The sequence below is a fragment of the Buteo buteo genome, chromosome Z (assembly GCF_964188355.1).
Source record: "Buteo buteo chromosome Z, bButBut1.hap1.1, whole genome shotgun sequence".
Classification (NCBI taxonomy): domain Eukaryota; kingdom Metazoa; phylum Chordata; class Aves; order Accipitriformes; family Accipitridae; genus Buteo; species Buteo buteo.
The window spans coordinates 12554017-12578969 of NC_134204.1; the positions used below are offsets into that span (position 1 = coordinate 12554017).

The window sequence follows — 24953 nt, forward strand, 5'->3', positions numbered from 1 at the left end:
GGGCTGATGTCAGCGGAGGATGTGGCAGCGCCGGGAGAGGGGGGGGCACCGGAAAGGGCCGCGGGCGGCAGGGAGGGGCCCCGCCCGCGGGGCAGGGGGCGGGGGCGGGGGCGGGGGCGGCGCGGGCAGCGCGAGTGGCGGCGGCCGTTGGCGACCGTTACTGACCGTTACCGGCCGTTACCGCGGGGCTGTGGAGAGCCGTTAATCCAACGCTCCGACTGGGGAGCCGGCCGGTGCCCGGCGTGCCCTATCCCAGGGGCGGAGTGCAGCACTCTCTGAAACGAATGCCTTTTATCTTCAAAAGAAGTGCCGTATTTACAACCTGAAGTCTGCTCGGTTCCGGTTTTGTTTTTGCCACGAGGAGGTGTCCGATTGCTAGTGCAGCCCCCCCCGGAATAGATCTCCGTATGTATACACATGCGCATGTACGTATATATGCTCGTCAGCTAAGCTCAGGTGAGCTCTCGACAGTCTTGACTTAAGACTCAGGAGATGGAGTCCCTCGGCTCTGCGGTCGATGACCGTCTTTTCAAACCTTCAGCCCTTTCGAACGTGGCACACCAAAAACTCAAAAAACTGCTTATTAAGGTTAGATCCCATGTATGTTTCCAGGTAGTGTACTTCACTGCAGAACAAAGGTGCTTATGATGCAAGGGGGGCCTATACTTTCTAGTCCACAGTTAGGATGTTGCATTTGGCCATATCGAGATACATAGATATAGATATAAACATACGTAAAATGTGGATCCAAGATAGAAATAAAATAATGTGTATAAATATAGAATTACTTTTAGGGTCTGTTTTTTTTTTTTTTTAGGTGCCCCCTGTTTACCAAGAGTTCCAAGTCACTTTGTAAGCGACTTCAGCCTCCATTGTTTCCCACACCCGCAGTTCTTGCATCCTTTGCTGTTCTGACTTGGTGATAATTCGGTATAGCTTCTTTGAGATCACTGGTAAGAACGAATAGCCAACGGACAAAACTGATCCCCAGAGGATCTGAATCACTCACAGACGTGTGTGCTGCTCGTTCCTCTTTTGTGTTTTGAGGCCGGCTAATTATTCATAGTCCACTTACTGTGTGGCATTCTGAATTTTTTTATCTTTCTAGTTTTTTTAATTAAAATGTTTCGCTGTACCGGGTCAAGTGCCAAACCAAAGCTTAAGGATATAACATCACTGTTACTTCTATCAAAGAAGCATTTGCATAAAGAAGAGTAATAGCTTTACAAGATCTGTTTTCTGGAAATGTCTTTTCTGAGTAGTAATTATAGTCAAATATTTATTAATTTAGTCCTATATGAGCCACTTGGATATTTTGCTGAGGATTGCAATCAAGATGACAAGCATGTAATTAACCCGGGTAATCACTTTTACCTTCTTTTAACATAGTCACTCTGTTAGCTTTCTTCCTGTTCTTTGGAACTCCCAGGATTTATTGAGAATCATAATTGGAGATCAAAAAGAGGTTCCAAAAAGCTCTTTTAAAAGCCTGCATGCAAGTTATCCTGGCTGACTGATACAAATTACCTAGCTTTACTACTACTGTTTAAATTTTTCTTAAAAGTACACTGTTAGTGGAAAGTATTTCATCTTTGTCCTGCATGATAATATTTACCTATTTCCCCAGAATACGAAGCTATTTATTGAACACATTTTTTAAAGCACTGTTAACAGTTCTTACATTTCTCTTTACTAATATCATTGTTAGAATTTGCCTTGCACCTACATTCAATTGCCTCTTTCTTTTTGGTGGCAAAAATCTCTCAACAACACTTACATTTGTTTAACTCCTATATTTAATTAACAAAGCAATATTATCTTCTCCTTTCTCATCAACAGAATGCACTGGTCGGGCTGTTACAATTATTTTCACTTTCCCACTACACTAGTATGGCATTTGAACTATGTTTGGGTTTTGTCCTGATTGCCTTCTAAGGGTTAACTGATTGAATGTTATTAGCAACTCCTAGTTTATATTTTTTGGTTTGGGTCCTTTCCTCAAAGGCCTCATGGTTATTTTCAGTTTTGTGAAATTCACTTTTTAAAAGTAGTAGCTAATTATATTACTGATTTGCCCACTTTTCTGTTTTTTATTACAGAAGTGATCAAATTAGAATCACTTGTAGGTTAATAAGAATTTTTAATTTTGATGATTGATTTCATTTTTATTAGGATGAGGTGTACTATGAAGTTCCTTATATTTGACAGTCATTTTTCTGATGTAGAAACTCAGGTGTTTGCACAAATTGAATGGTGTCATTTCAAACAAATATATTTTTTCATTACTAATTTCAGTTCTGATTCTTTATCTAATGAGCCTAAACTAATAAGCTTGGTGTGAATCAAATTAAGAATGCATATGATTGAATTTTGAGCCAGTTAACTTTTTCCTTTTACACCAGTGCAACACTGATAGACAAAACCAAAATTTGAATGGAAATGATAGCAAACAAGACACATTTCAGCACATGAATTAGTTGGTGTTGGTCCCTTCTACACGACTGAGAGCTGGTGTGTTGGTGGGGACCGCTTGACTTGTTGGATCTCTGCCTAGGAGATCCTAATGTATCGTGTCACAACTGTATTACCTGCAATTTATTTTACAGTATCAAGCTGCATTTGAAAAATATTTCTAAGTCATATATGGCTTTATCAGGAGTTCAGAAGGCTGTAACCCCTGACACTCTGTTTGGCACTGGCTGCTGCAACGTGGGGTTCATGTCATTTGGTTTGTCAGTAGGCATGTCACTGAGTACAGACTCCCCTTCCTCCCCCCATGCCAATGCCAGTGGCATCCAACCTGAGAGCTGAGGCCCTGCATCTTTGAAACATTCTGTTAAGAACTAATAACGCAAAAGCACAGGCTGTAGTCTATAAATAATTTCGTTTGGCTTGCAGTAAATTGACCTTGTAGTGCATCCTTGCTTATTCTTAAGCTCATATCTGGGAGAATTTCTATTAACAGTTGCTGATGAGTCTAAGTTATCTTTACTAAATGCAGTACACTTCAAAAGTAGCTAGGTTTTTTGAACTGCTGCTAACCCACTGGGAATTTGAAATAAAAGGGAAAATAGCAAAGATACGGATCAGACCCTTATTTTGTGTTGTGCTCCTTGCAGTTGCCATGATTTACTTCACTGTGGGAGCTGGGCTTACCTCAGTGATGTCAGCAGAAATGCGATTGACAAACCAAGTGCAAATGTCTGTTGGAACAGCAGGTCAAGCAAAGAGTAACTTTATTTAACAGCTGAAGCAGGAGGTCACATGCTATTAACTATCGACAGATGTAACTTGAACATCACAAGCATGACATACAGCTGGTTAAAGCAAGAAGTTGCAGAAGTCTCAACCTAACAGATGTGCCAGGCTCTGAAACTTAAGACATAGTGGACAAATGCTAGTGATACAGTCACAGCATCCTAACAAGATACTGCTGGGCAGATTCTTCTCTTGAAGGACGATTAGATTAATAGCATGTACGTGTTTTGAAGTTGACAGCAAGAATACAGGACCTGTTTTCTAGAAGGCGGCTGCTGACTCTGGTGCGGCTTCACCATCCAATGGTTTCACCCATCAAGCTTGTTTACATTCCTGCTTGTATGTTCCATTCCCTCCCAGTGAAAGTTTGCCACTCCCAATGATGCCACTAAAAAACAGTGTCAGGTGGAGCTGTGGCCTGAGCCCCTGTAAGGATCTGACTTAAAAACAACAGCCAAAAAAAAGTCATGTTTACCTGTGTCATTTCAGGGATCTATTGACAGGGCAGCCTCACAAATAGGCACCATATCATTACTGAAGGAGCACTGAGCTGGAGTACCAAATATGGAAACCCAATGGCCAGGAGCAAAGGGAGATAGAAATTTCTTAAGGCCAAACCATCTTTGAAACCATGCTGATTACAAACATGCTGCTTGAGTGCTAGAGTAGACATTAATGCCAGAATGCAACTGGAAGGAACAAACTATCTTCAGATTTGTTCTATCCAATATTATCAGCGTGTTCTCCAAGAACAGGACTTTCACTTCCAGTAAGAATCCAGATACTGAAACGTACAGAGTGATGAGAGAAGGAGCTCAGAGATATGGGACAAGAGAAGTGAGCAGACTGATGTGTGATACTGTAAGTGGGAAGAAACTAGAGACAATGATCAACTGACTGTAGAAATCGTGTCTAGTACACAGTGGTCACATAATATTCTGTCTTTTGGTTTCAGCTGGTTTACTCATACTGTTCTTCTCATTACTAAGTAAATCCTTCACTAGCCAGTGCAGACCAGCTGGGATTTTCTTGTTGGTTTTAGGAATGAATGTTCCAACACTAGCAGCAAATTTTTCTAAGTAAGAAGCACTTACTGGTATGGCTCTTTCTGTCCGTACAACAAACCCTTGCTTTGATAGCTTTTAATGCTCAGTAGTTAGACATTGTTTAAATTAGTCTGTTTACAAAATCAAAATTTGCCAATATATCTTTTCCAATAAGCCTCTTTTTAAGCTTCTCACTTGGGATTATTTAAGGATGATGTTTGAGGCTTCTCAAAACCACAAAGAATTACCACTTTTAGTGGCATAGTGCCAGCTGATAACACCTAGCTCATATAAAATCAGGTGCAGCCACTAAGTTAGTAATAAGATTTAACTTCAAGGGGCTTTGACTGAATAATTTAGTGCTGCTTTTAATTTTTGTATATACAAAACCAATAAATTGTGTTTTTTTAGAGAAAGAGTGACAGGCATTTTAGGAAGACCAAAGGCAGACATGCAAAGGTGTTATTCACATTTGCTCATTTCAAAAAGGTTTTCTTTATTTTGAGTATTTCCAGATCCTGTCATTTTCTCATCTCCTGTGGAGTTCAAATGATTGCTAGTTCCCAAAATCTTTGTATTGTAATAGCATCTTCCTCCTTGTATCTGAGTGATACTGTTCAGTAGCAAGAATCTGTATTGGTTATTTTAATATTACAATTGTAGTACTGAAATCATAAGGACCAAAGTATCAGTCGAGGTGCTGTTTGTAATGAAGATGTGCTTTCATTTCTACACAGGAGTCAAGTTCAACATCACTAGTAAGAATGTGCAGCTTTCTTAGCAGATGTTCATTGAGTAAAATGAGTCCCATGAAGCCTTCACCAAAACTGTGGTGTTTTGGCAAAATTTAAAATGTTTAGTGCAGTGAATTTTATACAAATTCAGTTTTGAAAAATCTTTATTTCACTTCCTAATGTAACAAATGCTTTACTGTCTGTTCCTTGTAAAATATATAAATACTCATCAACTCATTAAAAAAATACATAAAGCCAGATGGTGCAAAGAAAATGTTTCCATGGAGTTGTAATTTACAATTTAAATAGTGATTAGAACAGTATTCTTGTTGTCTAATTAGAGAGTACTTGTGTTCATTCAGAAGTGTGTGTAGAATAATGTTGATTACTCTTGGTAGGTTTACACCCTCTTGTTATGACCGAAGACCCACACAAAGAGAATCAAATAATGAGTGGTGATTTTAGAACAGTAAATGTGAGGCAAACAGAGCCATGACATTAGTCAGGGAGAATAATATGAGGATTCCAAGAACCAGTGGTTGTATTAACTCAGCAAAGGTGTGTGAGCAGCTGGGGCAGGGGAAAAGAAATTCTAGAAATGTTTGGCAGCAGCCATCTCTGAGCGTCTATGAAGACTGTTGTAAAGGAAATAAAGCTGCGTTTTCAAGTTACCTTGTTCCTGAAAAATCAGCCAAGTGCATTGCAATGGCTGTTCTGCTCCTGGTGGTGGTTGCATACCCTGCTTGTGCTGGATGGTTTGTACTTCTCACGGCAGCCAGGAGGTTGTGATCACAGTGAACACCAGAAGGTTTTTAAGTTTGTCACAGGTGATAATACCTTCTATCCAGGGAGCAAAAAAACACTGATAAACTTTTGTAGGTTAAACATGCAGGCATCTCTGGGTTACGCTTCTTGCTGATTCATTCAAGAGTCAAACCAGGAAGGATGCATGTCTAACTAGTTTGTTACATTTAAAGTTGGCTTTGTTGGCATGGAAGAATAAAATCTTGTGCAAGTCAAATCTTGGAGAGCGCTATGTCTCACTATGTTGCTGTGAAATTCTTTGCGCAGTTGTTGCCATCACAACCTGCTAGACACCTAACATGGATCTGATTATGACAGAGGGTGCTTGCATTGCTTGTTCAGTTATATGAACTGCTGTCTTGCTGATGGCCACTTATTTTGCATTACCATCTTTTTTTTTTTAAAGATACAAAGTTGTTGCAAAAGGTAGCTATAAACAGGGCAGAAGAAGCTTTCCTATTCTCTTGAATCCATTTACCATTAAATTATAACTTCAAACCAGGACATCAATACCTGTCTGCCTCAAAGCCTCACACTTAAAGTAACAGCAATATGTGGCAAGTGACCATCAGATTGCTTTCCCATGCTGATGCAGGCAGTTGCAGGACTAGCTACAAAACATAGCCTACCTTTTGGGCCTCCCAAAAATCTGCCTGGCACAGCTACCAGAGGCAGACTGATGCTATGACATCAGTGACAGCAATGAGCTATGTCACTGAAGCCAGGATTAGACCTTCAGGACTCTAATGACTTCCCCAGGGAGGAGAGAGAAAAAAGGATTAGCAGCTAAATTACCACCAGTTACAAGTTAAGACAGAAGTTAAAACCAAAAACTTAGTGGAGAAATCCAGCTGATGACTGGTAATAGAAATGCATCCAGCAGCCTAAGAAGGTGTCCCTGGCGTGATCTAGTAACCTCCAAACACCACAGATGCATCTGCAACGGAGACCCTTGGCTACAGCGGGAATGAGAGAAGCTGCACAGCATATCAGTATTTTCACCAGCATAGAGAGCAAGTCAATATCTCTGTCTGGTTTATAAGTCATCTTTGGAAAAAAATTAAACCTCATTCTGGTCTTGCTGAGATACAGCAAATGACATACAAGCTTCCCATATTTAACATGGAATATGTCAGGCTGGTGAGCCAGCCATCTGTATCAAGGTGTCCTGCTTTGGTATGTATGGTCTTTTCTCACTAAATTTTTTCCCTGACATGACTTAGCCCCCAGCTTAATTCTTTTTGCCAAAGGATAAAACCATTTTACTTAACAGCTATTTACTACACAGTTAAGTCCTTCAGAGAGAAAAAGAAAAAAAAAATCCTTAAAAAATTCCCCCAAACTAAAACTAGTCTCATTGTTCATAGCGTAAGTTACGCAGCAGCAAATGCAACTGTTGTGCTTCTACAGAACAAACACAAGAGCAGAAGACACTTAAGCTTTTACTGGCCTTAAGCATCAAAACACACCTGTGGCTGAAATCCATTGAGGTGATCTCTCACTGCTTACAGTAGGAGAGCAGGACCAGGCACTACGCCAAAGCAAAGAAGGCACTCCCTATCCTGGAAGCATGGTCCCACTCTGAAACACAGCTCTGTAAAAAACAAATTTAGGACTTTCCCTCTTCTTTCAATCAAATGCGCTCTGTTTTCCTAGCTGCAAACTCAGCCTGGAACTGGAGAACCAACTTGGCGCTTCACCATCAGTCGTAAACATCCTGCAGCCAAAACCAAAGCATTACTTATATCTGCATGGCCCCAGGATTCTAAGTGGGCCTCAGATATGAATGTCATGCTTGAATATATGTTTGCTAGTCATTGTTAATATAAGGTTAATACAAGGTGCTAAGTGTTTCTAACATCCTATTTTACAAAAGGAGCTATTTCTGATACTTCACAAGGCCATGTTGCTTTTAGGTATACTACTGCAATGGAACTAAGAACTTCAGCAAAGAATTTTTATGAAGGTCCACTCCAAGCTGACAATAGCAGGGACTTTATTTTGCCATTAACTTCAGGAAATATGGCATGGAATATATAGGAGGGCCAAAACTGTTTAAGGAAGAAGATGCCATTTTTACCACTTTCCACTGGCAAGACCATATTGGAAAGATATGTTGCACAGAAAGAATTCTGAAATTTGAAAATACATAGGTAGATAAAATCCTTCAAAGTAGACTTTTTACTGTGTCTTTTCAGCACAGCTGACAAAAATAAAAAAAGATCAAGATTCCTAATTCTGCTTCCTCTGCCAGTTTCCTCTCCACAGGAAGAGATCTTTCTTGATCTGGGCAGTTGGCCAGCTCAGAGTCCGATAGGCTACTCCAGTTAGGAATAAAGCATCTTTGATGCCGTTTGATTTATTTACAAAAATATACAACCCTGCTTCTTTGACCACTGTATAAATCAAACAGCTGGAGACAGTTTCTTTAAACACAGCTCTTTCAGCCAGCACCTGACCCAAGAGCCCTTTCACAAGGCTTCTCCTACCCGATCTCCACAGAGCAATACATTTCATGCTCCTCATCGCCATTGGCTACACCTCAAAAATCTGATCCAATTGACACACCAAAGTTACCGATGAGCAGTTACGCAGCTATTGCCTGCCCCAATGTGGGACAGACTGCTTAAACTTCAATAGCTCAGCAGTGAGGAGTTGGTGACAGCCACACCAAGATTTCTCACTTAACTAATGCAACACCTACTTTCTCACAGCACGCCCAGGGAGATGTTCAAGAGACCTGGGAAATACAAATCAGTGGGTGATTTTTACTGAGCAATATCTTCCTGCAAGTGTAGCTGCCTGGGTGGTACCTACTAGCAAACCAATAGTTAAATGAATTGAACAAAAGCTAAGATGGATGCATGAAATATATTTTCTATACCTTTAAAACTCAGCCATACATAAAGGGACTGAAAATCCCAACATGAAGTCTTTCTAAAAACTCAGCCAAACAGATGCTGTTAAAGGGTGCAACTAATTGTTTGTGGTGGGTTGACCATGGCTGGATGCCAGGTGCCCACCAAAGCTGCTTTACTGCTCCCCTTCCACAGCAGGGCAGGGGGAGAAAATATGACGAAGGGCTTGTGCATCATGAGAAGGAGAGGGAGAGATCGCTCAACCAATTACTGTCATGGGCAAAACAGACTTGACTTGGGGAAAATTATTTATTGCCAATAAAACCAGAGTAGGTTAGTGACAAATAAAACCAGATCTTAAAACATCTTTCCCCCACCCCTCCCTTCTTCCTGGGCACAGCTTCACTCCCAGATTCTCTACCTACCCCTCATGTCACACGTTGTCTCTGCTGCTCCTTCCTCCTCAGGGACAGGACTCCTCACACTCTTCCCATTCTCCAGCGTGGGGTTCCTCACACGGGAGACAGTCCTCCATGAACTTCTCCAACGTGGGTCCTTCCCACAGGCTGCAGTTCCTCATGAGCTGCCCCGGTGTGGGTCCTTTCCATGGGCTGCAGTCCTTCAGGCACAGACTGCTCCAGCGTGGGCTCCTTTCCATGGGGCCACAGGTGCTGCCAGGTGCTCCACAGGCACATCCTCCTGCTCTGACACCGCATCCTGCGCAGGCTGCTGATGGATATGTGCTCCATAGTGGACCTCCATGGGCTGCAGGGGGACAGCCTGCCAGACCCAATACAGTGTTTCTTTTCTCCCACACGTCCATGGAAAGAAAACCTAATCCTCATTTCCTCACTTAAAAGAATTCCTTTTCAGTACTGTGATTAAATCTACCTTTTCAACTTCAGTTTGGTACCCTCAGATATTATTTAACTGACTGAATGTAACTTTTCAAAAGAAATTTCTTGGTGGGGGAACAGCCATATACAATGCTTCTCTGACAAATGCAAAGATGCAAGTCAACTTTTCCCTCTGAGTGTGCGTTGCAGCTGGGGACACATTTGCCTTGTGAGGGTGGAGCTGGTAGGCAGCAGGTTGTATATTAATAACAGAGAGAGAAAACGTTCAAGAAGGGGAAGTATGTCTACCAGCCTAGACAGAATATTAATGTCAGCAGCCAGCACCTGTAGGGCTATTATTACTTCAATAAGATCCAAAGATTATGAAGAAACATTTATGTTCGGTCATTTCCTGCTGCCTAAATGAGTCTGGGTTCCTGGTAATTGTATTTCAGCTGTTTCCAGCATCCATTATTACCTGCAGAACTCCAGAGGCCTTGCATATTCATGCAGCCTCTACTTAATACCAAGACATTAAGTAATGGTTTTACTATTAGAGTATTTTATTTCAGTAACTAGCCCTTTTTATCATCATCTCTGCCAGATAGCTATTCACCTGCAATTTGCATCATAAAAAGGGCCACTGCCTCAGAAATGAAACTAGGTGGATAAATTTCCCTAGAAAATTAGGGTCTCTCAACCAGAATGGAGAGAGCTCCATCCTACACTTGAGACAGATAGTGGTCTGCATATGGACAAAGCAGATCACCAGCACTAAATCTAAATAAAAATGAGAAGTAAGAAAGATATGCCAAAATGGAGGGGGGGGGGCGTGGCGGGGAATAAGCAATGAGCTTAGCTGTGTGTTGCTGAAGCTGTGAAGAAAAAAGCAGGAATGCATCAGGAATCCAAAAATCACTTTCTGAGCAACGGTTGTTTTCAGATTACAAGTCAGAACATGCTTTTTGTTTTCAACAGCCACACTCAATCACTGTTTAATCGCAGCCCCAGCAGCATGGTTGTATTTAAAAACTCTGCCAGTCCAAACCAAAGCACAGCATAAGGAACTACAGGCCTGAAGAGCATTGAAATGTGTTTGATGGCCATAGATAGAATTAACAGGTTTTGTTTACCTTACCTTCCTACTGTCACAAACAGGTCACATTCAATGCAACTGTACTTTAAATCACCCTGTAAGGCTTCTTCAGGCAACCTCAAACCAAAGCTGTTTTGGGTTGTGGTTTTTTCTTGTCTTTTTTTTTTTTTTTTCCTCAGAAGTGTTAAATAGCTGGAGTTAGCAGTGCATGTTACTTACAACATTTCAGCTAGCCGCACATTAGATGTGGTTCTGAGGATTTATCTCTTTTTCAACAAAACAGCAGCTCAAGAGCTAGATTTACTGCACTTGTGGTTCCACCTTTCCCCTTGTCTGCTCTAACTGGGGGTTGCCTCTTGAAAAGGGCATCCTCAAACAATCTCCTCCCATTATTTCCCCTTGCACCCCCATGGGGTGATTTAGATCAACAAGCCAATCTCATAGAAAACTAATCCACAAAAACAAAACATGTATTTCCATAAAATCAGTTGGCAGCTACATGAGACTAACAGCAAAGGTGGTGGGAACACAGCGCTGGGCAGTGCACAGCAGGATGCCCTTTGGCAGCCATCCGCAGTTGCCCCCCATTGGGTGTAACCTAAACCCAAACCCTGCTGGGAGAACAGACCATCATTCTTTGGTCACTTATGACTCTCCACTGCAGACATCAGTACAGCAAAGTACCAAAAGCTACAGGAGATACGCTGCATTAGAAAACACAGCTTGAGACTATCACCCTGCTTTTTTCTTTGATGCAGTTTTTGTTTGTGAAAAATGCTGCGCAGGAGGATTTTAATTATTCTAAATTTTTTTTTTTTAATTATTATTATTACAGGACAAAATCCAGAGCTGCCATGCTCTGTAGTGGCAGGGAAGCGAGGGACCTCGTACTTTGAAAAGACTGGTTAAGTCATCTGTAGTACTCTTGTCTGACTTTCAACTATTCCCTCCACCTCGGGAAAATGCAACAGAAAAAACTAAGTAGAGATAGTAGGCATAAACCCAATCTTTTCCAAACTTAAATGAACAGCCATCAGAAAAGCATGTCAAAAAAGATTTTTTTAAGAGTGAACCCACAGTGGAAAGGCCAGGATGGGAAACTGGAGAATGCAGGAAATGGCTTGTAGGAAACAAACTGGATTCATCTGCGTGTGGAACTTAAGGAGCTTGGTAAGAAGTATCCTGTTTTGATTTCTGAATTGGGGTCATAGTGAAAGTTGAAATATCTTCTTGCATCATCACCAAAACATAAAGCAATGAGCACTTACACCCTCTGCATAAAATTTGCTTCTCTGTCATCACATTCATACATCAACAGACTTTATGTCAATGCCTATAGGAACACAAAAGAAAGTGAATCCCATTGACTGCAAAGTGAGCTAGCTAGCAAGCCCCCAAAGCTCTGACATTTAAAAGCTTACTAGTATTTATAAAATACTTGAAGATTTACACTTTTAATTAGCAAAACTGTACATTAATTCTAGCTGTGTTAGCTGTTCTTAATTGGAAATTTTCTTCATATGGGAATAAAAGTAACAATAAGGATGTAAGTGACCTTTCAGGAGTCATACAAATCTCAGTTGATTTCCAGGAAACTCAGTGGTTCCCTAGCCTGAATTTTGGCTCCTGCCTACAGTATAATGAAAAGTTTATTTCAGAACACAAAACCAGACATTACCCAAAATAAAGAAAAAAATGTTGCAATAAGAGAAAACTGGGATACCTGATCTGATGGCAAATAAGATTTTCCTATTTGGGATTAGCATTGTTTTTAGCCTGAAAACTGCAGATTTGAATCATGCTTGAGCTGCAGGTACAGGGGTTTTAGTTTCATTCTCCCACCCTGATTTCCTTAGTAACCCACACAGGGCAGCTAATCAGTTTCCTCCCCACCTACCTGCAGCAAAGCTTTGGAAACCAGTGGATAATTTTGATCATATTTGACAGAAACAGATTTCAAAAGTTACTAGATTCCAACAGGCAGTCTGGAGACTGTATGGCCTGGCCATGCCAAGTCATGTCCGTTTTGTTGGTCCCTCAGGAACACAGATACTGAATTTGGCTTGCCCAACAAGTCCATAGCAATGATAAACCTATTAACTGCTGATACAGCACGCAACTTAAGAACAGAGAGGAGTTGGATGGAGGGAAGACTGAAGATGCTGTGGTATGAGCAAGGGTAGGAAATGTCAGAAGAAAGGATGAAGCTCAGGGAACTGTGGTATGGCCAGATAAGTCAATGCCATGGGAAATCAGTCTTCATAGTTTTGCTGTTCACAAAACAAATTAACAAATGCACTTCCTAAGTATGTGTTATCTGCCTGCTTTAAACATCCAGCTGTAACACTAAGGGAAGTACTTACTTCATTTTACTGGATTGCTGAAATAAACTGAGGAACCAAATGCTTGCTGGAAGTGGAGCACCATGCTGCCATTGAGCAACAGTGCTTACTGTCCCATAGGATTTCCACGAGGACATGGCTTCACGTTAGTCCAAGCATGGCAGCATGAAGGATCCCTTGCCCAAACAAACACTAACCAAGATGTTAGCAGTCTTCTATTAAACTCTTCTCAGCCTCCATAACAAGCTTAAAGCTGATACTCTTTAAAGTCAAACTTACCTCCCAAGCAAGCCTCTCTGGGACAACAGAACTGTTTGCAGTCTCCACCATGTTCTTCCAACACAGCCTGAACAACCCCATTTCTACTCCCTTTGTATTCAACATGGAGATACCCTCCCCACAAAATTGTTTCTCCAGCTCAAACATCAGCTATTCTGACCTTCTCTGTCCGCTCCTTTCCAAGATAACTCTACTATCCCAGCAGGTAAGACTTCTGCCATCCTGCAAATGCTGACAAAAAGTATTTGTCACAAGTTAACTTTACCATAAAGCAAAATAGAGGACCCATGACCATGAGAAGGGTTCCCCCTGCAATTCATGCTGGAAAAGCATATATAGTTCTGTATATAGAATGCTCTTTCTAAACTCAAGAGAGTTCACTAATACATCTCCTCCCTGGCCCAGAAAATGAAGTCCATCCCACATAATTTCTAAAAAGAGTTTTATGCAAAACCTAGCTCTTTTCAGGAAAGTACCAGGCAGTAAATACTGCATATGAAGTTTCCAGCTAAAGATTAGAATGAAGGTAACCTCTGGTGTGACAAAACTAATCCATCATAAGACATCCACAGCAGAAAGTATTCTGCTAGCTCCTGAAGAAGTTATGAATGGAAAAAGCTTTAACTGGAGTAAGAGATCAGGAGGCCAAGTTGGCTTTATAAAGTACATGTCTGCATTCCAATATTGTGTACATCAATAGCCAAAAATTTTCACTAGTGAACACAGTCTTAAATCAAAGCCAAGTGGTCAAAGTACACTCACTGATCTTTAGAAGATGTGGGTGAGGCAGAGGCACACCTTGCATTATGTGACCCAGCACTTCACAGCCACTGCATACGCTATTGCTGTATGACACTTCAAGAACAAGTCTGTCACAGTCTTGTAACATTCTCTTTAGGAAATACCCAAAGTGGCATGATTTTTGAATGTGTGATTTGCGCTAGTGCTGTTTTTGTACAGAAGCTAGTGATTTATAATCTCTGGAAAAAACAGAGGCTTTTAGTTCATACTCTACGGCTTAGTGCCATCATCTCACAATCCACACTCAATACACATTTGGTTTGAGAAATACCCCACTGTAGCAATTTCAAGAAGTTTTAGTTTAACACTGTAAGAAGAATGTTCCCCCTTGAAATGGGGGGGAAGACATGTACATTGCTAAGACTGAAATAAACAGTGTTTAATAAACCCTCAAATACTGACTGACATTCAGCAGACACTTTCTAGACCACCTTAGGAACTTCCCATAGTCACCCTACTACCCTGCACTGAACTTTCCTCTTTCCTGAGCTCTCCAGTAAGTTTAACCAGGTCAAAACTGCACAGCTTCCTCCCTGTAACGGTCTGTAAAAACCTAGCATATAACTAGAAAAGCCTTGTCACTGCAGATTGTCAAGTTTGCTATGATTTAAAGCATCATTTGCAAAATATAACCTTAAACATACATTCTTATTTCAGGACAAATACTTCAAAGTATATTTTATTGACATTCTCCAAACAGCCCGCTAGAGAGAAATGACAATATTTAAACCAAAACAAAACACAAAACTGTAAAGCTTCTAGCTTGCGTTCAGTGTAAAAACCTGGAGGTAAAAACAGAAGCCTGGAGTAAAAATATTAAGTACATTTCCAATCCCACAGTGCAGAAAACCAGTAACAATGCCATTTACTCTACATTAGAAGTGTTCCCATGTTCAACTCCACATATATGTTTCTCTTCTATATAAACTTCTGATAACTTATGTACAAATAAGATGTCCAATATCTGTTCTTTAATATAAATATGTAATCTTCATGACTGAAACATTACAACAGTTTGATCAAAAGTATAGAAAAAATCCATTTAATATTTTTTCTAATGGCAGTGTTTAAAAAAACCAAAAAACCTTGAACCCAAATGACCTTAGAATGATAAGCATGTCTTCACCATAAAAATGAATTGCTCATTCAACATGCAAAATATTGCATACATGAGTCGCTAGAACTACAATAAAAAAGTCTGTCAGACATGTGCTGGACAGCCCATTCTAGCAAGTGCTAGCTGTAAGATCATATGCATCACATAAGAAAGCATAAGTACTAGTGTATTTTGAAATAAAATGCTACAAACTCAAGTATTGTCCTCACACTACCAAGACTTAAGGCAATCAAGAGTTGGGAAGCTTCAGTTTGGCATAGTTGCATTAAGGTCTCCCCCTATCCCCATTAATACATTTATTTTTAACATACTAGAATTTATTTTTAGAGGGCTGCTGATAGATTTTTGCTATACATATTAATACAACTCAGTGTGAAATAATTAACCAGCAAGCCAGTTTAATATCCCCGATCACACTGAGCAGATCCAATTTAAGCAAGTTTCTCCACCAGCTAAGTTTTCCAGCATGAATTTCTAAATTGGTATGAGAACAGAGAAAATATTCAACATCCACCCTCCCAGTGTAACTGATTTTATGACTTACATCCATTCTTGGGGTATCCTAGAATTTAAATGTTCAAAATAGATTTGACAGTCAAATAATATTCAGCTTTACAATGGACAATTATTTGCAGTAAAAATACTTTATATATAAACATACACACAGTAGATCAAAGTCAACAGGCATTTCTTTATGGCTTTTTTCACTGAGGTACTGTGTAACATCCAGCAACAGGATGCAAGTGTTCATATGCTACGAACGCCACATTCGTAAGCTGTGCCACCAACTCATGACAAATGGCAACAGATTGCAAATCCAGCTTCACTGCAGGATTACAGAAAAAGTTTCCCCTTCTGTTTGGAAGGTCTCAGTGCAAGCTACAGAAAGCCTCAAAGGCAACTGGCATAAATGGGGAAAGTTAAAATCAAAGTCTCACTATTTAAAGGAGAAAAAATACTCATGGCAAATTAGAACCTCACAGTCAGGCCATTTCTTACAATTTACAGCAAACATTTGGGACTTAATACTCCAAGGCAGCAAGGGTGTATAGCACAGCAGCCACACAGTAAGACTTGAAATGTGTAGTTAAGCTCTTGCATCTGATTCTTAAGCTAAGTGCATGCACAGGCTTAGACCAGCCAAGCTGCTATTATAATACCACACAAGGTGAAGTGTTGCAAGCCAAAGACAAACACTGTTGGAAAAGATGAGGTTGACAAGCACGTGACTTCAGCTGATGCCACAGTAGAGAGAAAACCCCTGGTGACTACAAGTTTACTCCTCAGCTGTAAAAAGCTTATCTGTGAATGCACATTTAGTTGCACCTTTCCCTGTTTATTTGACATGAAGGGGAAATGCAGATGCATTAAGTTCCTAGTTACAGTACTTCCAATCCTAGTACTCTTAGCATAAGGAGAAGAGTTTTTATATTAAGGTAGTGATTGTTGCTGTATGTATTTAGTATTCTACCTTTGCATCAGAAAATAACAGGGTTTTGTTGTTTGTTTCTTTTTTAAATTAAGTGGCCATATGGCTACTCCAGCCTAGACTTCTGTTTTATTATACCTATGCTAAAAATGTGTTTCTGCAATAAATACTGTTAGAGTGAAATGGAGGTTCAAAATATGCTCAGTTAATCATGGCAACTAGTTACTTCCAACCAAGGCTTTTTTTTAATCCCACAAATCCACTGAACAGACTGCAGATGCTTGAGTTCCTTATATGAGGATACAGCACATTTAAAACTCAGAGCTTAGCCACATACAATTCATACTTTAATTTATATACACTTTATAATATATCACCACTCAGATCAACAAATTCGTCATCCCTGTTGACCAAGTCATCTTCATCTTCCAAGTCTTTCCAGGTGCTAGTGGGTAAAGCTGGTTTGATGGACTGTCTCTGAAGTAAAGCAAATGGGAACAGGGACGACAAACGGGCAGAATTTCTTAGCACTGGAACAGAATGTAAATCTCCAGAAATAGCTTGACTATGTTCTTCATCCATTTTCACCTGCAAACTTTGCACTTCCTCCATCAAGTCCAAAATGTTGGCAGCTGTAGCTATTGTACCACCACCATGAAGCTGGGCTTCAGGAATCCATCGTAAATACCGTTGTGCCCAGACTTTGATTTCAGGGCCATCAATGCAAGGTAACAGAAGACCATGATAGTCAACAGGTTTACTATGCCAGCTATCATAAAACTCCCTGAAGCTATTAGGGGGTTCATCTGAAGAATTTATGAACTTGCCAATTCTTTTACCCAGAATGTTTTTAATTAAATGATCTGTTTCCTCCCTGAAAAATCCTCTCTTCGTGGAAGATTTTGTTTGCGTCAATGGCAAAGAAAGTTGCCGCTGATGCTTTAAGAGGAAAGAAAAGAAAAATACACTGAAATAAATACTGATAGGACTTTAGAAAACATCTTAAGAGGAAGAAAAACATAACTTGTATTCAGAAAATACTTATAAGCAACAAAGTCACTTAAACACAGCCACTGCTTTGCTATGTAGTCTAAAACTGTTACTCTTCAATGGCTAATACACAAAATACTTGCACACAGCATACTTAGTATTCCCAGATACCTTCCCTGCACTGTAACTGTAGCAACGAAGTAACACTGAATTTTTCTTTGCAAATTCAAATTTGTAACTTCATTAACACTGAAGCATTTTTCTTTGAAAAAGGAGAATTCTTTGCATACATTGAAGTATTAGACTCCCGTGTTTAATTTAAGCTAGCCACACAAATCAAAGAGCACTTAATTTAGAAGTTTTTATCCAGTGGTTCTTCATTGCATCTCACTATGTAAGAGTTCTCTGATTAATGCTGTAGATCATACTGGCAGTGTCTCACTAGAGAGTGCTTTGTACAGAACAGGATTTAACTAACAGGTATATTACAACTGAAACACAGTACTCCAAACAAACTTTTCTTACTGAATTTGTGCTACTTTCCAGTAATGAGATGGTCGACCCATAATCCTTCAGACCCTAGACAGTTTCTGTTATTGGTGGTCCCCCTCCTCCTCCAAGTGCAGGCACACAGTCCAGTTGCACTCAGTCAAAATTAGGGAGGCAATTATAAACCTGCTATGTATTTCAGTTAGGTACTCCATGGAACAACAAAATAAACTCACTTCAAACATGTCAGTGCAACTCACCTGGATGTTAAGTCCCTTAAGTTATCACTACATTTGCACAAAAGTATGAAGAAAACATCCCTAAGTTCACAGCTATGCAGAGTAACTGTAAAACAGCGATTTAAAACTGAGGTGGGTGCAAATTGCATTCTTATGATTCAGGTGAGTCTGAGGTGTACATGTAATTTGTCAATCAAAAAACTTTGCACCAATACTTCCACTGCGAATACACTTGAAATATGAGTTGTGCAAAATACTCTTATAATTTAAAAAAAACAGTTAAGCAGCACACATCTTACTTTGAATCGTGCAGTTTTCCGGTGACTTTTATCTGGTTTTGGCTTGTCTGCATAAAGAGGGTTGTTCAGGAAAGCCTGGGCCTTGGGGTCAAACTGCACAGACCAGTCCCACACAGTAAGAAATCTGAAAGGACTGCTTTGTGTATTGAGGCTTTCACCACTCTGCCAAAACAAACAGGTCTCAATTAATACTGCTAGAAAGGAATTCTGACCAAGTCAAGGTGAAATTAAGCAACTGGCTTTTCACAGAAGAGGCCAGAGTTGCAACATCACTCATGATTTCTATGTATTCAATAGCTGAACGTTATAAGATGCAAGTGAGTACAGACACAAAGGCTATCTATATATTATCCTCCATAACTCCAGACAGTACTTCATTTCAACAGCGCAATTAGCACCAAGAATGCTTTACACAATTGGAAATAAGATTAAATAATCTAAGGAAAAAATAAAGTTTTAAAAATTGGGCAGGAGATACACTTGAATTCTTCAAATATAGGGGGCATATTAGGATTGTGGAATAAACCTCTCCAAACTTCAAAATTTAACTGCACTTACGCAGTGCTACCAGTTTAAGTTTTATGATCAACACTTTATTTATATGCAAGACAGTGATCTTCACTTTGGTTTTTTTTTAGTCTCTGTGCAGCCTTACAGAGGATACTCCCATTGCTTCCAGCTTCTTATGCCAGAGAAAAGCAGGAACCAAATGTAAGTCAACATTCAGGAAATGTTGATTTTGGAATACAACAGAATATACTATACAAGAATTTTGTAGATAACTTATTCTGCAGAACAGCAGGATATTCCTCATCTGTTAAGGAGCTCCATTCTTATTGAAGAGCAATAAACATGAACCTAGAGCCACGCATTAAAAGTAATATATTCCCGAGTTATTTTCCTTTTGTCTTCATAAAATCCTAAGTCCTGAACTTGACTCCTTTCACCCCAAACTGCATTTGTTCACCCTTCAGGGCACTACCCTTCAAATAAGTATGAAAAACATGCTATTAGGGAGTTGGTTTTTTTTTGAGTGTTCCTTGCTTGTTGGTCAAACCTGTTGTCCAACACACTGCATCCACAAAATAACAAACCCTTACCATATTGGTGTCTTTTTGATGTTGCGAGTTGAAGAAGAAAGTGCTAAAAATTGGCACATAGAGGCTGTCTGACAGGACAGTTAAGTAAGTTTCTGTGAACTCAAATGCTGGAGGATACTGTTGTACCAACTGCCAAACACAATTTAGCAGGAGCAGAAAAACAGGAGCCTAAGAAAAGGAAATACTGCATCAGTTTCAGAAAAAAAAGTTTCACCATGCAGACTATTTATTTTATAGTAGTTAGTGTCTCCAAATAAAAATAGTACGAAAAGCAATCTGGTTAACTACAGAACTGCTGCATATAACATTCACTAAACTCTGAAGCATCTGAGCTACCCTTGGCCAATTGTTGACAGAAGAGATGAACACTTTTCTAACCTGAATTTGCACACACTAGCTTGCTATGAAATTCGCTGCTATGCAGCTTTTAACATTGGCAAAGCAAAACCAGTTTATAGCAATTCTTGATCAGAACTGGTCAGTTGACACTTATGATTTCTATTCTTTATAGCAATCTGATCTATACATATAAACAAAAATGGAGAGGTGAGACTGCAACACCTAACAGGACAGTATAAGGTTAAGCTCTAGATGTGACAAGAATAGGCAATTCACCTGAGTTATTTCTATGGACACTACTACCATTTAACACAGTTTAAAAGGACATGAGATACATGTCTTTCAAAAGACTCAAGATTGAATGGGAAATTTTACATTTGTTGTCTTTACTTAAAAAGACATTGCTGAACTCTAAACAGAAAAAATAGTGACACTGTACAAAACATCAACTCATAAAACAAAACAAAGATCCTCAGAGTAACTGGAACTTCTGGACTGAAATCTAAAGCCCTCCTTATGCCAAGTAAACTTTTAAAAGTAAGGAAAGTAATAAAAACATCATACCTCCTCTTTGTCACTTCTGTGTAAGTGGTTACAACGATCCAAAAAGCCATGTCCTCCAATCACCCACTCCTTCTGAATAAGGCTCTGAAACCCTGACTTTGTTCTGCTGTATGAATCCATCATCACTTGAACCAGACTAGAGATTACACAGCACAGATCAGTAGCACTCTCTTCTATGGAAGAGAAGAGAAATGACATTGCCTACTAAGCCATGCCTAAAACTTTGGGTAAGAAGGCAAAGTATTGTTAGCTTCACATAAACAAAGTTGTATTTCAAGATCAGAGAAGCACACAATTTCTTGCAAGTGTTACACCATCAGACAGAAGTTAATCCATGTTTCCAATACTTCCCTTTGTAAAAATGTAAGGTTTCTTGTACACTTATACTAGGATAATACTTTGACAATAAAACCTGCAAAACCCAAGCTTTTATTACTGTAACTTTGATGCCTACACCCTTCAGTCTCACACAATGCACATACTGTCCCTCCTGCCCTATGCTACCAGGTCAGCTATGTACCCTTATCCTTCCTATCCTGCATGCAGCTTTTCAGAAGGTGTCAAATTGCCTCCTCATGCAACATGCATTCTTCACCCTTCAGGTGCCTTCTAGAAACATCTCTTCCCCATGATAGGTTTCTCAAATGGGAGTGTGTGGAAAAAAAAAACCCCAACTAAATCCAAGAATTACTAATCCAAAAATAGCTTAATGGTTAACATTGAGCTGGTTTTCCATGTGATTACTCAATCTAGGAAAACAAACTGCTCAAGATGTGTACAATAAGCATATTCTTTTATGTATTTTTAATAAAGAGACTACATAGTATTCACTGTGTATCTAGAACATAAAAATGTCCTTTTAGAAAGTTTTCATGCTCTATGTTCTTTGTGTAGGTGTGTCCCCCCATCCCCTTAAAGTACAGCAAAACATCTAGGAGACCTTTTATAAAATAAGTTAGGAAACAGGAGTGCATAAACAAGAGGTAGCATGACTCTCTTGCCAACTTATCAGCAGCTTTCTCATCCACAACATATTTCTCTTAGCCTGGAACTATGCTTTCCATATTTTTCTAACTACGGCAAGCATTTCCAAGGGTGTGAGATTTAGGTGTCTGGTACATTGAGTACTTTATGAATTTTACAAGCCTCTATGGTAATTATAAACTTAATGCTTATGATACATCCAAAGAAATTAAAAGAAAATTTAAAAAAATACATAGGAAAATCTCATTAAATTCTTACCTATAAGGAGAACATTTGTATGCTGTCTTTCCAGACACTCAACAACTTCTATTGCTTTCTTCAAGACTCGCCTGTTATGGTACAGGAGAAGATAAGTGAACATTTTCATAGCATTTTTACAATTCAGTTTCTTACATTAGTTTCCCCTAAAACAGGTTAGAATGTTATACTACTGAAACTTGACTAGTCCTTTAAAACAACAAAAACCATGCTCAACTTGATTAAGTGAAGGACTATTTAGCCTCAAGAGCAAACTTTCAAGAGGTATCTTTACTTGGCCATTGGTCATGCATTTCCAGTTATCATTGTACATTTGTAATACAATACTTTATTCTGGATTGATAGCATCCATCACACACACACTGAAATATTACAATTGCTAAGAGCCAAATCTTTATACTGGAAAGAGTCAACATCACCACACTTATGTTTTCATCTACTACATACTACATTTCTCCCATAATGTGGTTTTAAGAGGCAGAGGGAAGGATCAGCAATCAGATCTTGTAAACATGCAGACAAAATTTATTCAGAGATTATCATTACACAAGGAAGACTGAGTGGAATTAAAGATCACAAAACCAGATGTAATGCTGTTGGTTTCTAGACTTAACTCTTCATAAAGTTGGTTATTTTCAGCAAAAGTTTGCACACAATTAGGCTTCGCGTAACTGCTTAGGTCACTAATAGAAGCTGACAGTTTATTTCGTAAGTGTGGAGTTGTCAGATTGTTCTAGCATCTAGAATAGCTGAGAAGGCATTCCTACTAATACCAAGAGCCAAGACCAGGCTGATCCAGGAAGCAACTGGATCCAAGTGTGGAAATGACCAGTCTCAAAACAACATAAATTTATAAAAACTTGGGCTGGCATTTACTTTAAACTACTTGTGATCTTGGTTATGTCAACGCATTTCTCAACATATGATCTCCATTAGAACCTCTCATTCAACATACATTTAAATTCTAGATTAAGGAATGAGTAACTATCAATATTTATTGATTGTTATTAAGACTAGAAAGAAGTAAAGCTGACTGCAGAACACTGCAGAAGCACTTCATGGTAACAAGCTGATCACAGAATAAACTGGCAGACAATAGAGCTAGCACAAAGTAACACTGAAAACAAATAAAACCCCTCAACATTCCACTATTACAAGCCTTAAGTTAGCCAACACCATTCCAACACTTACTCACTGTGGACTGCTGAGAGAAGAAAAAAGAACTTGAGGAACAATCAGGAGAGGAAGGGGACAAAACTGAGAACAACTGTCATTTTATAAATCTTTGGTGGGCTAACATCTTGAATACTGCAGTTCATCCCGTCCTAAAGGATATTACAGAAGTAGAGAGTACAGAGAAGAATGGCAAGGCTAGTCAGAGACAAGGAATAGGTTTCATGCAAGAAACAAATAGGATTCTTCAGTTTGGAAAGAAGGTGACTAAGTGCAGGAGGGAAATTACTGGATCAATAGTTTTATTAGGTTTGCTGGAAGAGTTGTAATTGGAATGATCTGCTGCTTCTCACATCCTTTAACGTGGGAGGTTTAACACAAGCCCGCACTGTAAAAATACCGTCTCAAGTTGTAGAAATAAGATATATAAATGGGACCATAAGTCTGTCTTAATTTTCTTTCCTACCAGAGGTGAAGAATGTCGTCATATTTCAAGAAACTAGATAGAAAACCCACTATAAATGCATCTAACAACAATTTAAAACCCAGAAAGTTACAGATATAGCAAACCTGATTATCTCTAGCCAGTTTGTGCTCTCCAGTAATGAAAACCATTTCACATCAGTTGCCCAGAAGTCTGTACTGTTATCTGCAAAAAACCAAAACCAAAAATTATATATGTTCACACATATGTAGTGCTAATTAACAGCCATCCATTTTATCACTCTTCAGTTATGAACTGTTATAAAACAACCAATACTAAGGAGTCAGTAAATCCTACTCACTGCTAAAGTCAACACCATATAGCTAAATGAGGAAGTAAAGTAGTCCTACAAACACCAGTAAAGTTTTACAGCACCATAGGCTTTTAGAAAAAGTATGCTGTAGGTTCATAGCAACCAAGTAAATAAATCTGTTGACAAAATGGGAAAGGAAAAGAAAATAAGTTTAATCAGAGGTGATGTTTCTTCCAAGTTCCAGTTGCCTTTACTCTAAAGCATGATTTATATAAAGCTTAACATAAGGAGGCTGGATTTTGAAAGTCATTACCGTTACAGCCAGAAACACAAATGGGTTTTGAAGATTACACAAATTTATGTAATGTAAGACTACCTGAAAAAGGTTTTAAACAGTTTTCACTGCAACTGAAGAGGCATTAAAATACATCAAAAAGGGAATAGCTAAGATAAACCAGGAAACCAAGTACAATACCACAAAGTCATTAAAGTCTTATGAATGTCACTAGGACTTTTGTAGCTTTGTTAAATGCAACCTAAATCTCTATTGCTTTTATTTCTATTAAAGCCAGTATTCCGAAACTGGAAAGCTCTCATAGGCTGATACAGTCAGTTAAAACCAGAATAGATTACTTTTCCTGCATAAAACAAACCTTGAAGCCCAAGGTCTACGACAGTTCTACTATTGCAAAACAATTGAGGTATACCACACTTTCCTCCTTACCTACCCTTTCCCCCACAGCTTCAGTTCTGCATGTTCTGTATAACTTCTGTTCACCTCCCAAAGTCTCTCCATATGCTTCCAATGCTTAATTCCAATACATACTCACTTCTGTCTAGTTTTCTGCAGCTTGCACCTATGATCCTCAAGTGCACAGGCATATATCTATTTTGTTCCTGTAGCTGTTCTGCCTCCATGCCTGCTTGTGCCCCTCATTCTGTTCACTACACTTTTAAAAAAAAATAATCTTTCTTTCCCTGATTCATTTCACCCTGGCCATAGAAACTAGTTCTCCATAAAATCATTAGAATGCATCTTGAAAGCTTCCTAGTTGGTTATGTTCACATTAGATGTAGTTTTCTCCAATCTTTTCTGATTAACATATTCAAATTCACTTCCGACCTGTAAGTATGACACCCTTTAAAGTACATACATTACAGTACAACACCCTTTGCTCCCC

The 24953-nt window shown here is 39.2% G+C and overlaps 1 protein-coding gene across 2 annotated transcripts in view; it reads right to left on the bottom strand.

Annotated features, from left to right (window-relative positions):
• Positions 1-14717: 14717 nt before the first annotated feature.
• The window catches only part of MTMR12 (myotubularin related protein 12), a 36452-nt gene continuing 26216 nt past the window's right edge, over positions 14718-24953 (bottom strand). For both annotated transcript variants that reach the window (XM_075021476.1, XM_075021474.1), the window contains exons 11-16: positions 23606-23684; positions 21863-21933; positions 20621-20793; positions 19718-19885; positions 18618-18779; positions 14718-17539 (exon numbers count right to left, since the gene is read on the bottom strand). In XM_075021476.1, coding sequence (XP_074877577.1) covers positions 16964-17539; positions 18618-18779; positions 19718-19885; positions 20621-20793; positions 21863-21933; positions 23606-23684 — 1229 coding nt within the window. In that variant the 3' untranslated portion in view covers positions 14718-16963. The remainder of the gene's footprint in view (positions 17540-18617; positions 18780-19717; positions 19886-20620; positions 20794-21862; positions 21934-23605; positions 23685-24953) is intronic.